This window comes from Protopterus annectens, chromosome 1.part1 (assembly GCF_019279795.1).
Source record: "Protopterus annectens isolate FY-2018-M chromosome 1.part1, PAN1.0, whole genome shotgun sequence".
NCBI classification, from domain to species: domain Eukaryota; kingdom Metazoa; phylum Chordata; order Ceratodontiformes; family Protopteridae; genus Protopterus; species Protopterus annectens.
In genome coordinates, this window is record NC_056726.1 from 1,746,989,423 (window position 1) to 1,747,002,188 (window position 12,766).

At 38.0% G+C, this 12,766-nt stretch overlaps 1 protein-coding gene across 1 annotated transcript in view; it reads left to right on the plus strand.

Moving 5' to 3' along the window:
* Window positions 1-400: 400 nt before the first annotated feature.
* SLC9A1 (solute carrier family 9 member A1) overlaps window positions 401-12,766 on the plus strand; it is a 1,681,881-nt gene continuing 1,669,515 nt past the window's right edge. The window contains 1 exon segment of the mRNA XM_044084290.1: window positions 401-1,411. Within this exon segment, the coding sequence (XP_043940225.1) occupies window positions 1,078-1,411 (334 nt within the window). The 5' untranslated portion in view covers window positions 401-1,077.

The window sequence follows — 12,766 nt, forward strand, 5'->3', positions numbered from 1 at the left end:
GGGGAGACGTCCCTGAAAATCAAGGATAGCTGAGAAGTATGCCGGGATCTGAAAGTTGCCACCCATACGTATAGCTTCTCTTACAAAACACGTCTTGCATTTGTTGTATTTTGTAATGTATATCTCTAGCTGCTTTCGGCACAGTCACGAGTTCTTAAAGCAGTGCTTATACTTTTTGACAATGTTTCTCATACGGGGATACATAATTTGTGTTTAATTTAGATGCAAATTCAGACGTGTGGTTTAGCGACTATCTGTAACAACTACTTCATGTTCTCCCTTAATAGACTTTCTTCTGACAAACATATTAACCAATTAAAGCAGAACACCGTAATTCCTTCAGCCTACACAGAAGGTCAACCAGGAAATGCGTGACGTTAAAACGCCGGAGTGGTTGGGATCACGTGATACAAGTACGGCACTGGGTCTGTGATGGGAAGTGGCTAATATACTGTCAGAAGATGTTGCTTTGCTAAACTTTGTGGATGTTTCTATACGACGTAAAAACTGATTTGTATTTAGGATGTGTTTAACGTGTATATATGCTGTAGTTGTTAGTCGTTTGCGTTTTGTTGTGTTGTGTGAATAGTGGGTTGGAGTGTTTGCATTTTACCTTTATTTGTTTCTATGATTAATGTATTGCTAGCAGGAGTCGTTTTTGATTTATATTTAACTGCTTTTATCGTTTGATTTCACGGGAGTTTTCATTACGCAGTGTTCGCTGCTTTCCTGTGCTACCTTTCTTCTGTTTATAGGTTTTTTTCTTTCAGAAGTATATTGCTGCGGCTTCACGTTGTGCTCCTTGATGTTTTGAGTAGTATTGGTCTTTGATATGTATAATTTTAAGAGTTAAATCTTTGAGCCCAGGGATTCGTTATTTTAACTGTAAGCTAGATATCCCTTTATTTTACAAGACGAATGTTTCATGTACCGTATAAGTGACCATTTTCAACACCCGTAGTATTAGAATCTCCCTTTTGTTGTTGACGTTACTAAATTGCTAAGCATATTTATTTTATTATGAACTTTTAGGAAAAGGTCTTCTGTATTTAAGACTCATTTGAACGTTGTTTAAATATGCAGTTTAAATGCACTAGTTGTCTCGTGCCTGGAATGGCACCTTTATGTTTCATTTTGTTTAGTCTGTTAATGCATTTTTTAATTTTTGATGTAAGTGGTTTGCAACCTTCTAATACAGCCCAGTCTTCAGGAAGTTTGACTGCCACCCCAGAACCTTCTGCAACGGTGCATAAGGAAGCTGCAGTTTCGGGAGCAGTCGCCAAAGCAAGCGACCATCACCACTCTAATAAAACTCGGAAGGCATTCCCGGTTTTGCAGTTTGATTATAATCATGTAACTATACCTTTTGAAATTGGACTCTGGATTCTTCTTGCTTCTTTCATGAAACTGGGTAAGTCCCAAATTTTCCTCTGAACTCTTATTTTGGGATTATAATTTCCGTGTGTGTATGTATGTGTATGTTTATGTATGTATGTATATATATATATATATATATATATATATATATATATATATATATATATATATTGTTAGTAATAGCTAAAGAGTGACAACAGCAAGAGAAAAAGTAAGAAAGTTTAATAAGTACAGTTGTAGGGAGAGCTGCAGCATAGTACACAGCTGATATGGCGATGCAACTGAATAATCATAAAAAGGGAAAGGACTGGACATGAGTCCTAGGGAGCAGTTATGTTAATGGTTGTATAGAGGTAGTTTCATAAAGATTTTTCTGAAGCAGATTGAGAAAACTGCTTTGTGTAGACTGGTAGGTTGTTCCAGAAATTTTTTGAGGTGGTGTCTGAGAAAGTGAAATTATTGTGATGATTTTATTGACTTTCTCACCACTGGTATATGGTGATTGATTACATTAAGATGCACAGCCAAAATTCGTGCAGGGGTGTAATAGATGGGGCAAAATGGGTTATACCATTTCAGCATAACGTCAAGTGGCGGAAAAGGACGTTTTGCCATCTAATGATGTGGGCATTTCTTAGGGTGGAGTTATTAGAGTGGAAATTTAACAGTTTTGTTACATGTGTGTTCTAGTAGTGTAGTAAGAACATTGGAGACATACTTAGATGCTTAATAATAGAAATTGTCAAGTTGTGGTGCTGTGAGCATGAGGGGAGGCATAAAATTCTGGTACTTGCATGTTATTGCAATCAGATTTCAGAAATTGCATTACTTGTGTTTGTACGAAAAGAGGTCTCTTAAGCTGTAAGGGGTGTGTGTATGCACGTAAGTAGTAATGTTTCCCTGAGGGTTTGTGGCAGGGATGGGAATAATGGGCCAATTTTGTACTCCTGAGTGGTGTCATTGTTTTTCGGTGGACTCCCCCATGCTACACTGCATCACAAATCCTGCCTTGCTGATTACAACCTCAGCAAAGGGAAGTTACTCAGGAATATTCCAAATGTCTGCGTGTTCAGGGCCAGTAAGGATGGAAACCAAAGATGCCTGCAACAAATATTGACTAAGGGGGCACTAATTCCTCAAGCACTGCTGATTTTTTTTTCCCTGGCGTGAGTCCCTTGGCTGGGGTGTCAAATGTTATCCTGCATCACAAAGGCTGTCCTGTTAATCTGAAGTTGTTTACTGGCAGCAGCCACTTCCATGAGGTGCTGTAAATGCTGAATGATTCACACACAGATATCCCAAATGTAACTATCACACATTACAATGTGTGAATGACCACTGATTTCAAATGGCCCAGTTGTCTTGTAGGGAATGTAGTAAGTTCCATGAGTTTGAACAGTAACAATGAGTGAGAAGCAGCAGTCCTGCTTCTAGGTCGGGAAAGGACGTTACCCGGAAAGAGGAATTTAAACGTTATTCCTCTTCCCATGTGAAAAACGATCTGAAAGAATAGTACTAAAGACTTAACACACCCTTTCTTAGGTTAGCAGACCTCGTTTCGTACAAACATAATTTTTACGCCTACTGAAATCTGATTGCGATAATACCCAAGTACCAAACTTCTTTACCCTGCAGATTAGGCCTTTTTTTTTTTTTTTTTTTTTTTACCTAATTGCATCTGTTTTTGTATATTGGTCTACCTTAAGCTTTTGAATTAGGTATAATCTAGGTAGTTTAGCTTGGGTCACAAATTTGAATTCCTAGTGGTCAGCAAAATTGTTGTGGCTTGTTTGAGAATTGAATAGCCTTCTACCAAGAACAACTGAATTTAAACCCAGATTTCTTTATCCACTGTTTAATAAATAAATTAAGATGCTTCAAGCAATACTGTTAGAGAAATAACAAGTGTGAAATTGTCTGCATGTTATATAGATCTGTTGCTCCACGGGAAGCTTTCATGTCATCTCAAAGCCTGTCGATAATAATAGATCAAGGGCAGATCTTTTGGCAGTGTGTCGACATGAGACCTTCCCACAATTTTATCTGACTTGGAGATAATTGAGAATAAGCATAGTGACTTGTTAGAGGTGCTACAGACCACCATCTCTTCAAGAAGATGGTCTGCACAATGGTGTCAGAGGCTTTCAGCCAACATATTCACCTCAGTTAGCCCTGTTTAATCTTGCGGACTTTTGTGAGAAAGGAGTGCTGTCTTCGGCCCCCTGACTTTGATGGATGCTGTATTGATTTGCAGAGAGAATGTTCTTGTCAAGTGTCTAAAAATACATTTCTTTAGGGTCTTAACTATGGAGATAAAAACTTGGGTTCAATGAGTTTCTACAGCTGACTGAACTTCCTTTATGCAGGCATACTACAGTAGCCTTTGTCCAGAGCAGTGATGCGTATACCTCCCTGCTGATCAGTTGAACAATTTGCAGACTGCAGATGCTAGTATTGGGTTGTAGGTCATCTTTTTCTACAGTTCTAACTTTCCTCAGGAGTTTGGGCTGAAATTGAATGGAGCCATAGAGTTATCAGAGGGGAGTACAGTTGACACAGGTAGATATTGATTGAAGAGGATGTGCAAATATAATGGTGTATTTAATCACCGAATTTTTAATTTTCTCAAAGTTGTAGGTGGTTCTGTGATCTAATTTGAGATAGTCTCAGTGTAGAAATATTGTTTGTACAGCTCTTACCTGTATAACATATAAAACTGAAAAGGGGGATGGGAGCTTCCCTTTATATATAGCCTCTGAAGTATAACCCGTGATGGTTGTGCAGGATTTACACCTTGTTTGGGGGGTGGGTATTGTAAGGCACAAGAAGTTGAATGCATCCAGCACTTGACTAAGCTCTTATCTCTGCTTTTACAAGAAGGAATTGTATGCAGGCTTGAAGTAATACTTTTTTGAACAGAAAATCAGTATAGGTAAATATTTGGCAATAACACTGGATCTTGGATTAGTTCAAACCCATAATAGGCAAGCACATATGATAGATTGGCAGATGCATATGTATTTTACTGATTTCAGTGCTGTCACTGTAGTTTCTGTGAAACTAATGATATATTAAGGCACTATTGTGTAGTGGTTAGGTTTCAGACCTGCAGATCCGTTTGAATCCCATTTACTTCCTTTTGTGTACTGGCAGTCAGTTACTTAGTAGCCTTGTTGTAACAGTAGGCCCAGTATTTTTTATTATTGTTAAATAAACGTTTGAAGAAATATTGACAATAAGCAGATGTTCATTTCTGTAATATACTGATGCTGCAGAAAAAAGAAAAAAATTAAAAAGATACATGTGGGATGTGATGTTTGCATTCCTCTTGCAAAATGGTTGACTTTTTCAGAATGTGTAACAGACAAACTATTCAGAGCTTTGTGATCTAAAAAGTTAGTTTACAACTTCACTCTGATTGCTATTGTTGTCTTTTCCTCCTCCTAAAAGGAGTAGGACAGATATACAAGAGCAGTCCAGATGAATCTGAAAAAATAGCTTGGAAGTTGACATTATAGGAAGGTAGCTCTGAAGGCCAGTTTAGAGCTGATTATAAGTAATAGCAGGATGCAGGGGTTAGTGTTGTGCATAAGTCTGAGCGTCTGTGTTGGAGGGAGGTGGGTGAAAATGCCAACAGAAAAAGCTTTTTTTAATGTGGGCAGACATTTTGCAGAATTTTTGACTTTTTAGAAAGTTGCTGTATGTTCAAAATCATATGTATTTCTAGAAATGTGACAGTTTTTTATCAACAGGTGAAAAACATAGATGGTCAAGCCTCTCCCAAGTAAAGTGACAGTTATGTCTGTTAAAGTATCATGTTTGACATTTATAAGTGCCAGTTGTATTTGTAGTTATAAGGGTAAATATGCAGATTTTTGGATGGGACATTATTCAACACTTTGGGTTGGCGAAAGCAGCTCAAATGAGTGGTGCTTTTGAGTCTGAGCCCTGCAGTAAGTGAGCTCATTTATTTTACTTACTTTTGCATGCATGCATATACTGTTGGAAATCTGACAGTATCATTGTTACATTATTTCCTTAAGAGAATGTTTTGTGTAAGTACTATGTGTTTTTATTGTATTATTCCGAGCATAGATCTGCAAATGTCTGAACATGATACAGTAGTAAACGATACATTTGGTGTGTTTTTTTTTCAAGATTGTGTCCACAGTGTTTTTCTTAGGTACTTGCCGTGAATGCTGACAGTATGTGGTTGCTATAATACGCAAGATTCCATTCTCAGTCGAATAGCGTGAATGCTGACAGTGCGTGGTTGTCATAATATGCTTGTTTAAACATCGCTTTGAGAAATTTATAAAACAGTAATGTTTTAAATGTTGTTGAACTTTAAGATAATGAACTCCCTCAGAAAACACCAAGTGATTTTAATAATCCTACCCCTCCTTTTTTTTTAGCGTTTTTAAGATGGCGAACTCCATAAGATAACTGCAAGTGACTTTAGTAATCCTACCCCTTTCCACATGTGTACGCTACCAAACACGCAAATCAGAAAAAGCTAAGCCAAATACAGTGCAAACTTTAAAATTTAAAGTCTTTTAAATGAGTGTAATGCCACCACACTGTTTGGAAAGCCGTACTCCTGGCGGTAAGTTAGTGCTTGTCCTGCAAAATGTAGGATTTCCATAAAGAAGTGCTGCTTTCCACATGTCAGAGGTAGGAGTAAATCCTATGTGAAACAGTGAGAAGCGTATATTTTTCTTTGGGGTTTACAGCTGTCCGCGTCTCTGTGGTGGAGTCATAGTTTTTCTTTTCTGAAATGACAGCTTACAAGTGTTACCGACAGTGAAGGTTTTTTAACCATTCTGCCTTGTGCCAGGAAATCACGCATTTTATGCAGAGAACAGCACCCACAGACACACAATAAATAAGATATGAGACAAAATCTGGCAATTTTGGGAAAAGCTGGAGAGTTGACAAGAGTGTTGGCACTCCTGTCTTACTTGTAATGCGGTAGTACTTAACGGTTTTAAACATACTGTGTACCTCTACTGATTTTCACATTGCTTTTAATGCACACAAATGGTCCAAAACAATGTTTCGTGTCCTTACATGTTTCTACCAATGTTGTCGCTATTTGTATATATTTTGAGTGTTCTTTTTAACTACATGTGTTGGCACAAATATGGTTTGGAAAATAGCAGTTTCTTATCCTCCAAATGTGGTTGCGATAATACGCAAGTACCCTTATTTTTTTTTTCACTGGGTCTGCATATTGTTTTAGTTCATTTTCAGGCATGATCAAAGCAATCACTTTAATATACTACAAGGAAATTTTCTTTATGCTGTGTAATGTGCATTTGTTAGGAAAAATGCAGTGCAGTATTCCAGCGACATTATATGAGCAGACAAGGTTTTCAGACTGTTTATTGATGTATGCTTTGCGAATGTATATGTGAATTGATTGCCCCATGAACCATTTTTCAGCTATGATCTGAGCCAAAAATCACATTGTGTGTGGGTAAAAGTGGTATATTTGTTGTACACACCAGTATTGTGACAGTGCAGGTCTCACAGTAGAACAAGTTTAGTGAGCATAAAATAGAAATTTGCACACAAGCTCTACATGTTATTAATGTACTTATTTATTGGGATGGAGCACTGAACCATCTGGACCTTTTTTTAGGCTCAGCTTTGGGTTTACAAATGAAAGTCGCAAAACACAAGTTAAGCAAATCATTTTAGTCTTGCGGTGTTAGTTCAAGGGATTAGAATGGACAATGAACTTCTTATCGAGATGAGGTAAAGAGCTGGTTTAACAGATTGCAAGTAACTGATAAGTCACCAGGTAGAACCTGGTGGGAAGGCAGAAATGAACGGGTAACACATTTCAAGTATATGGTACTAAGCATTTGTAATAATGTACAATTCTTAGAGTAGATAGTAAACTTCGGACTCAACACGACTCTGCAAACACTTTAAAGAAAAAACTGTATATTTTATTTGGTAAGTGCTTTCGCGTACCTTCCTGTACGCTTCTTCAGACCATGAATGTTACAGCAAACTAGCAGCTTTTTATACAATGACATAAACACACTTGATTGTTTAATAACAATTAATTAAACACATTCAGCAATTCAGTGAAACAATTAAAACAACAACATTAAAGAGACCTACTCTAAAAACACTTATGCAGAAGAAACTTGAATTCCTATGTACACTGAAAGGATGCTAAGCCATCACAATATAATAGATAAATAAATTGATTTGTAACATATATATAAATCAAAAGGAACTGAAAACAGCTCAAACATGTTACTAACAAATAAATATTAGTTAAAATTGTATAGTGTACTTGAATATGTAAATATAAAAAAAATAAAAATAAGTATTGAATATATAAATATAAATGTAAATAATTTTTTTATATTTACATATTCAAGTACACTATACAATTTTAACTAATATTTATTTGTTAGTAACATGTTTGAGCTGTTTTCAGTTCCTTTTGATTTATATATATATATGTTACAAATCAATTTATTTATCTATTATATTGTGATGGCTTAGCATCCTTTCAGTGTACATAGGAATTCAAGTTTCTTCTGCATAAGTGTTTTTAGAGTATGTCTCTTTAATGTTGTTGTTTTAATTGTTTCACTGAATTGCTGAATGTGTTAAATTGTTATTAAACAATCAAGTGTGTTTATGTCATTGTATAAAAAGCTGCTAGTTTGCTGTAACATTCATGGTCTGAAGAAGCGTACAGGAAGGTACGCGAAAGCGCTTACCAAATAAAATATACAGTTTTTTCTTTAAAGTGTTTGCTGAGTCGTGTTGAGTCCGAAGTTTACTATCTACTCTAGTTATTCTTTTTAACCTAGGTCTCATTGTTGTAGTGGCATTTCGTTTCATATAATGTACAGTTCTTATATACATTGTATTGCAAATGCAAAGCATAAGCATTTCGTACGTTTAATTATTTTCCTTAAAGTAGCTGTTTGATCCAGCTGCGGGAGGAAGAAAGTCTTACAAGAAGCACAGAGTATGGTGGTGAGAAGGTGGGGGAAGAATGAAAAGAGGAATAGAGTAGGACTTGGCAGGGAGCTATGGAGAGAGACCTGGTTGAAAAGAAGGTGGTTGGCAGTTGCAATGTGACTTTCTGGGTGCATTGGATGTGAATATAAGGAAGATAGTATGCTGTGGCATAGTTTGAGATATAAGTTTAACTTTGTAAAGTAGATGAGTTAGTCAGCACCCCCTCACAAAAAAGGGGTGGGGAGGCAGTGGGCTGTGAACATCAAAAACTAGTGGAAATGCCTTAATCGTGTAAGACAGGCATATGCTGTTTAAGATAATGATGCAACCTGTATGTTAGATAAGTAGAATGTTATGTTTTGATAAAAATGTTAAAATAAATGTGATTTTAGAGGAAAACCTGTATAAAATAAAAGTAATTGTGGTAGGAAACCACATTTAAAAAATGCCATTGCACTGTGACACCAAGGTAGGTAAGGATAACAAAAATGTATTAATGAGTAGCTGGACGTGTGAAATATTAAGAGCGGCACTTTGCTTTAATGACAGGAAATTAGTTGGCAACGGCTGGGTAGTGGCAACAAGTGAAGAGTGATATGACACATAGTGGTGAGAGAATTAAACATAATTATCTAGAGATGGCAGTAGAAAAGGGTGAGTTTGTCCCTCACCAACTTAACGGATTTCGCATAACCTAGTGGAATGGGGTCCCTGGAAGGGTGGATTGCCTGCTTTTGAAAGTAAAAGGGAGTAAAAATGTAGAGACCTACAGTTCTGTGTCTCTCTTGCAGTAAAAAAAAAATTTTTTTTTCCCCCTCCACATTAAGTGCATAACTCCTTGACAGGCTGGAACATATGCGGGTGCCCATAACACTTATCTAGGATTTGTACATGAATTTGTAATGTATGCATACCCTTCTATATGTGTGGTGGGGGTAATTCCTTATTTTCTTGATCACCTGGCACCTATGTTGCTTATAATGCACACGGACGACCTTGCCATTGTGGATTGCTATAAGATTAGGAGGTTTGTGCAGTTAGGCTGGCAAGTTTGGCTAGGAGTAATGAGGGGGATACTGTGTCAAAGGCATTTGAGATGTCTAAGAATAGACTTGAGACCAGTTTGTTGTTGTTGCGAGCTTCAGCAATAGTGTGAGTGAAAGATGGAAGGGCTGTGAATGTACTATGGTTTGGCCAAAAGCCATGTTGAGTAGGAGTCGTATTATTATGGATGAGAAATTTCAGCGTTTAGGAATGTGTACATTTTTCTAGGATTTCAGATGGAGGAAAGGATAGCAGTGGGTCTGTAGTTAGAAAGATCAGTGGAGTTGCTTCCTTTGTGGAGGGGTATTATAAAAAAAGATTTCCAGATGTCTGGTACAGTGGCTTCTTTAATGCATCTATTCATAAGTATAGAGACTGCGTAGGCAATACATTTAGCTGTTGGCTTGAGAAAGAGGGGGTAGGTTGTAAGCAGGAGTAGACCAAGGTTTAAGATTATGGAGGAGAGATTTAATGTAAGAGGTTGAGATCGGTTTGAGTGAGAAGAGTGCCTCCTTTGCTTCAGCTTGTGGTGGAGAAATGGTGTGTGGGTTTTTGTTGGTGTTAGTTTAGTGATGGTATCACTGAATAACTGGCTAAGGAGAGACAATGTGACTTGTGCAGAGAGAGATTGGGATAAGGATTAGGGGGTTGCAGTTTTCCAGGGTGAAGGATAGCGTTGGTTTGTCCAGAAGTTTTTGGGGTTGGACTGATGGGTGGATTAGTTTTTCTTGTCATTTTGTATTTGTTTTTTGGTCAAATTCCAAAGTTCTTTGAACATTTGATGGTGAGTAGGGGATTTGCATTTTTGCCATGTTTTCCAGGCTGAGTCTGTGGCGCATAAGGGTGCAAGTTTTTTTTTTTTTTTTGAGCCAGGGGGCATAATTAGATTTTATTCTTACTTTACAAGGGGGTGCTAGGTCATTAAGGATGTTTAGAAATATGTTGTTGATTTCTAGTACTGCATCGTTAAGAGAGTGTGTGTAGGCCTGACCAGTTGATGGATGGGAGTTTGCCATTGAAAGTGGAAGGGTCAAAGGCAGAGAGTTTGCGTCAGTAGTTAGAGATGAGGTGTTTAAGTTGGGTGAATGTCTTTGGATGTAGATGGGCAAGTGGTCACTTGATGCATCTGGGGGTAAGCATGTGTCATGATAGAGGTGAGGGTCAGAATCCAGTCGAGTGTAGGACCTGTTAGACTGCTTGTTTAGATGAGTGGGGGTAGTGATTTAGTTGTGTGAATCCGAATAAATTAATGCTTTGGGCAGGGGCTTCAGTATCAAGAGTATTTCAGTCTATATTTATGTCTCTAAGTGTTATAGTTTCATATGGTATATTTTGAGAGATCCAGGATAGTATATTTTCGATAATAGGTATGTTTTTGCCAGGTGGAATATAGATTGCAGCGATAGCGAGTTTTTTCTGATTGTTGATGTGGCAGTTTAGTAGTAGTATTTCAGCCAAGTGGAAGTCCAGGAGGGGCAGTGGGGAAAGGAGAAAGGTTTAGGTGTTCAGAGTAAAGAATTGCAACTCCTCCACCTTTTTTTGTGACTCTGTCTTGGCAATGGATATTCTACCCAGAGGAAAGAAGATGTGTTACTGAAATATGATTTTTAGCCATGTTTCTGATGGTGCTTATATATGGGGGGGGGGGGTGGTACTGCAAGATCCTTGCATGTAGTTCAGTAACTTTATTAGTTAGACTTTGTATATTAATGGATAGGTGGTTTGGGTTGAAGAGGTGATAGGGATTTTGTTGGTGGTGTGGGTCTTGGGTTAGGGTGTATGTCACTGGCTTGTAAGATTATTGCCAGAAGGACTGTGGGTTTGGGAGAAAATAAGTTGTAAATGTAATGTTTCAGTATGAGTTTAGGGGAGAGGGAGGGGAGTAGTTGCAGGACTTTGGAATAATTGAATGTAAGAGAAATTAAGTAGTGAGGGAGAGAGTATAAGGGGGACTGTTTGTCTGTGGACTAAGATAAGTTGGTGTAAGTTTCTGGTAATTTTAAGGTTTTTGTGATAAGATGGTAAGGAGTAGTAGAATGGATGTTAGTAATAGACTGATTATCATGATTGAGAGATTTATATGGTATTAAGAGGGAAGTATGTAATAGGAAGAAAAATGGGGAGGAGAAAGAGGTTGGTAGTAGAGTGGTGCAAGTTGGGTGTGAGTGGGGGGGTTTAGAGGTCTGAAGTTCTTGACTTCTTCGCATTTTCTTCTCCGAAGTCAAGGCCAGTGGCAGTCATCTTTGGCTGACTAAATTTGCAGATAATTGCAAATGAAGAGCGGTCTTTGAATCTCACACTGACAAATTTTCTCTAGGAGGGGATGACCCAGACAAACAACTGGTGTCAGAGGCATGGACTAAATGCCAAGAAATGCATAATAGTGTCCTTTGGGAAGTCATCCATCCTTGGTAACTATCATATTGACAGCACGCCCCTTTGAGTTGACCCAGTAGTCAGGGACTTAGGACACACACAGATAGTAATTTAGTGTTTGATCATCACGTGTCTGCAGTGGTGAGGAAATCATTCTATGTTGCGCAACTTATAAAAAAAGATATGGCATGTAATTCCAAAGAAGTTATTGTTCCACTGTATTCGGCATTCATCAGACTGATCGTTGAGTACAGTGCCCCCTTTAGTTATGTACCTAACCAGGCATATCCAACAACTGTAATGTCCACAGAGGTTCCTCAATAAAAGAATACAGGGCGCAAGTAATTTGTCCTATGCAGACCACCTCAAGGCCCTATCCCTGTATTCTGTCTCCTACATGCTTTTGAGGGGAGATCTATGCCTGGCGTACTGGGCGTTGTCAGACCCCACTCTGAATAACCTCCTGCATATTCATCGAACAAACAGCACCAGAATTACCCATTCTAAAGAGTTAAACCTTGCCTGTGATATAAATAGTACGTGCTGGAGAGATGGGTATGTGTCCCAGAGACTACCCCATCTATGGAAAAGGCTCCCCATCAATGTGAAGCAGAGTTCCTCCCTAACTCAGTTCAAGTGCAACTTGGACAATTGCCTGGAAAACGGGAAATTTATCTCTAGTTTGGCACCTATATCTCCAGTAGACAGGTAACCTGTAAATGGTTCATCTCCCAGGCCCATGCTTACACTTGTCAAGGGTATTGGAACTTGTCAGATTTGGGATGGATGGCTAGGTTTAAAAAGGCTCTTGTGGTCGTTGACCTAGTCAACACCTATGAACCTGTGTTTCTTTTTGTTGCTAAAAAGCTGTTGTGATGATAAAATTAACTTGTATATGAGGTTAAGGGTTGTGGGGGCTAATGATTGTGTCACTAAACATTCCTCCTGTATCAGATTTGCAATTACTCCCTTG